This window comes from Colobus angolensis, unplaced genomic scaffold (assembly GCF_000951035.1).
Source record: "Colobus angolensis palliatus isolate OR3802 unplaced genomic scaffold, Cang.pa_1.0 Scaffold51, whole genome shotgun sequence".
Taxonomy (NCBI): Eukaryota; Metazoa; Chordata; class Mammalia; order Primates; family Cercopithecidae; genus Colobus; species Colobus angolensis.
The window spans coordinates 14,040,419-14,043,833 of NW_012118599.1; the positions used below are offsets into that span (position 1 = coordinate 14,040,419).

Below are 3,415 nucleotides of genomic sequence, written 5' to 3' on the forward strand. Positions count from 1 at the left end.
TCTCCTGACCTCGTGATCCACCCGTCTCGGCCTCCCAAAGTGCTGGGATTACAGGCTTGAGCCACCGCGCCCGGCCGAGAAACAACTTTCATAGGAATCTCTGGGGAGTCTGAAGAACTAGAGAATGTATTTGGTCTATACCAACCAAAGGGAAATCCTGCCTGAGGGCAGTCTGGATGGGCTGTCCAGGTTCTTCCCAGGATATGGAAGCCTTCCCTTCCGCCTCACCCCCTGGGATCCCCTACCCCACTAGCCATCATGGAGTTGCAGGTGGCACCTACATCTAAGGCTACGCCTACATTAATTACCTCCTCAGTGTTCTCGCCTCCACCATCCTTGCCCGAGCTGCTAGGCTTGGCTGTGCACTTGGCAACCTTGGGGGGCTCCTGAAAGGAGAAGATGAAGGTAGAGTTAGCAGATGCCAGGGGAAGGGAGAGGTCTTATCTGGCTCCCTTAGATCTTTGTTGCAAATATCCTCTGTCCAGGTTCAATTAGAACCTAACTTGTGCCAAGCTGGGGTGGGTGGAGGGATCTATACAGAAGGAGATTCAGCCCCTCCAAGAATTTAGAATCTGGTTAGGAAGTTACCCCAAACACACACTAATTCAGCATGAGAATGCTCCTTCATCTTTCACCTCATCAGGCTGGTGCAGAGGTTGGGTCTGGGAGGGCCTTTGCTCAGGTCAGAACCAGAGTGAGGAGGCTTAAGGAAAAAGCATCAGGGAACAGTTGCTCACTGGCTTCTGGCTAACATGGTCAAAGGGGTGCCGGAGACTTTCATGCTGGAGTGCAGGGAGTTACCACTCTCCCCTCACAGCCACCTGGAAAGACTGGGAGGCAATTTTTGGATGTCACAAATAGCGCACAGACAACAGGGTGCTACTCGGCATTTAATCAGTAAGGTCCAGGAATGCTAACAGGTACAGAACTGTCTCACCCAAAATGTCAAGAGCACCTAGTTGACAAGCACTGAGACAGGGATGGGGGTAAAACCTGAACTGTTACAAAGAGTGAGCACTAGTCTGAAGTCTCCTTTGGTAACCTGGCAGCTGGCTCAAAGCCCTGGCCTGCCCAGCATCTCTTCCTATGCTTCGAGCCAAAAAAAGCAACTGCACAGGGACAGGATGGGGAAAATGTGAAAAAGACTTGGGGATTTAGGTCTGACTGCAAGCTCAACACAAATCATCCATGTGCAGCTCACGTGACCTTCCATCCTGTTAACAGACCTGTGCAAACTGCTTGGCACTGACAGGGCTATCCTGGAGGATCTGGTTCAGTCATGAGCATCAGGCTTGGGAGGGGCCATGACAAATCCTAGTTTTTCTTAGAGGGAAATGCGACCCATACTGGGAGTGGATTCAAAGGCATATCCCAAGACCAACAGCTGCAGGAACTGGGATAGTTAACAATGGAAGGGAGGAGTCATGAGGGATGGAGAAGCAAGATGGATCTTAAACAAATGAACGGCTGCCTTGGATGCAACTTGTCCATATGGACCAGAGGCATGAGAGCAAAGGGCTGAAGTTGCAAGTCGGGCTGAAGTTCCAAACAAGAATTTTATAATGGAGCAATGGCACTAAAACTGGCCACCTAGTGAAGCCAAAAGCTCCCCAACCCCTGAGAACATTCAAGCAGGGGCTGGGTGACCTCCTGTAAGGCATGTTGCAAAAGAAATTCAAGCCTTTAATGAGGACTGGAGGATCCTGGAAATCACTTCCAGCTCTGAGATTGTGCAATTCAATAGCAGCCAAGCCCCTTCAGTGAGAAGTGTTAAATCAAGTTATTGTGACTATGGGGGCAAAAGGATTTCAGGGAGAAGAGAGCTCTGTGTGGGCTGGAGTAGGGGGAAGGCTTCTTGGAGGTGGGGAGGAAGAAAGGTGTGGTGTAGAGCAGCTCAATGCAGTAGGGGGAAGGGGTTCCTTCTCTGGGCTGAGCATGCTCCTGCTGTATACTAACCCAGCTGGCCACACTGACCCTTGACAGTGGCTGAGAGCATGGGGTGGAGAGAAATAGGCTGGGGGCAGGGTACAGGCAGGACATAACATTGAGGTGTCTGCACACACCCCAGACATGAACCCCTTGGACAAAGCTGACCCATCTTCATACATCTCTGATCTATTAGATCATAAGCTGCTTATTCTTTTGTGTACCCCTCCACCCACCCTACAGCACTCAGCATGATGCCTCAGACATATCTTTCAAAGAATGCACCTAAGAGAGATCCAGCTGCCTTAGTGTGTGGGTGTGAGTGGGTGTGGAGGAACCAGGCCCACCACCCTTGCTCCCTGGCTCCTGCAGAACAGGTGCAGCACACATACTTCAGCCCAGCTCAGCCATCAAGTGCTGTGTAGAACAGAGGTTAAAAGAACATGTTTGGGCCGGGCACAGTGGCTCACGCCTGTAATCCCAGCACTTTGAGAGGCTGAGGTGGGTGGATCACGAGGTCAGGAGTTCAAGACCACCCTGGCCAACATGGTGAAACCCTGTCTCTACTAAAAATACAAAAAATTAGCCAGACATTGTGGCACATGACTGTAATCCCAGCTACTCAGGAGGCTGAGGCAGGAGAATTGCTTGAACCTGGGAGGTGGAGGTTGCAGCGAGCTGAGATCGTACCATTGCACTCCAGCCTGGGCAACAAGAGAGAGACTCCATCTCAAAAAAAAAAAAAAAAGGTAGAATACTACATAAGTGGAGAAGAAAGAATAATTCCTCTTCTGTGGCCTCAACTTCCATGTCTATAAAATGGGGAAAATCTACTCTGCTTCTGATTACTTAAATGAGGCCTAAAATGAGGTGTGAAAACTGCTTGTGCCTCTCTAGAGGTGACCTATCAGCAGAAGTACTAAGAAACATCTAAACGCATAGTTAACCCCAAACATATACTCATCAATCTCTTCTCCCAAAAAACCGTAAGACCTGTCCATAACTAGAGAGCTCTGTTTCCAGTTCTCCTACATCCTCTGAACAGTTTAGAGCAGGAGGGAGAAAGCAGAGAAAGCACCGATCACCAATTTCCAGGTAGGATATGGTGGATGCTCGCTGTATATGTTCACAGAATCATTCACCATCCAAAGCATCCCATTGTGCACGCTTGCGAACTTTCATGGATATACTGTATACTTCCTTAAGTCTCTCCCTTTTCTGGTGCTCTCTCGGCTTGCTGTTTATTGCTTTATAGCCTGAGATTGCTAAGCTGCGCTGACCTCTGCTCAGGACTGTCTTTTAGTCATGCTCACATTCAATTGGGACCAAGGACAGTGGGCCCAGCTGGGCCCAACTCAGGGACACCAGCCCCTCCCAATCTCCTGTCCCACCCAGAGTCATGCTGAAGTCACTTGTTACCCCATCAAGTGTCTGTGGACTTTTCCCCTTCTGCCCAGGATCCCAGAACCTCCAGCTTTTTGCCCTAAGA

The 3,415-nt window shown here is 49.8% G+C and overlaps 1 protein-coding gene across 6 annotated transcripts in view; it reads right to left on the reverse strand.

Moving 5' to 3' along the window:
* The window catches only part of PPP2R5D (protein phosphatase 2, regulatory subunit B', delta), a 37,766-nt gene that overhangs the window by 30,875 nt on the left and 3,476 nt on the right, over positions 1 to 3,415 (reverse strand). For 4 of the 6 annotated variants that reach the window (XM_011960399.1, XM_011960394.1, XM_011960396.1 and 1 more), the window contains exon 2: positions 309 to 386. The exons of 1 other annotated variant lie outside the window; for it this stretch is intronic. Coding sequence is in view for 4 of the 5 variants with exons in the window: in XM_011960394.1 (XP_011815784.1) it covers positions 309 to 386 (78 nt within the window). In the remaining variant the exon portion in view is untranslated. The remainder of the gene's footprint in view (positions 1 to 308; positions 387 to 3,415) is intronic. One more of the 6 variants, XM_011960395.1, reaches the window with a different exon arrangement.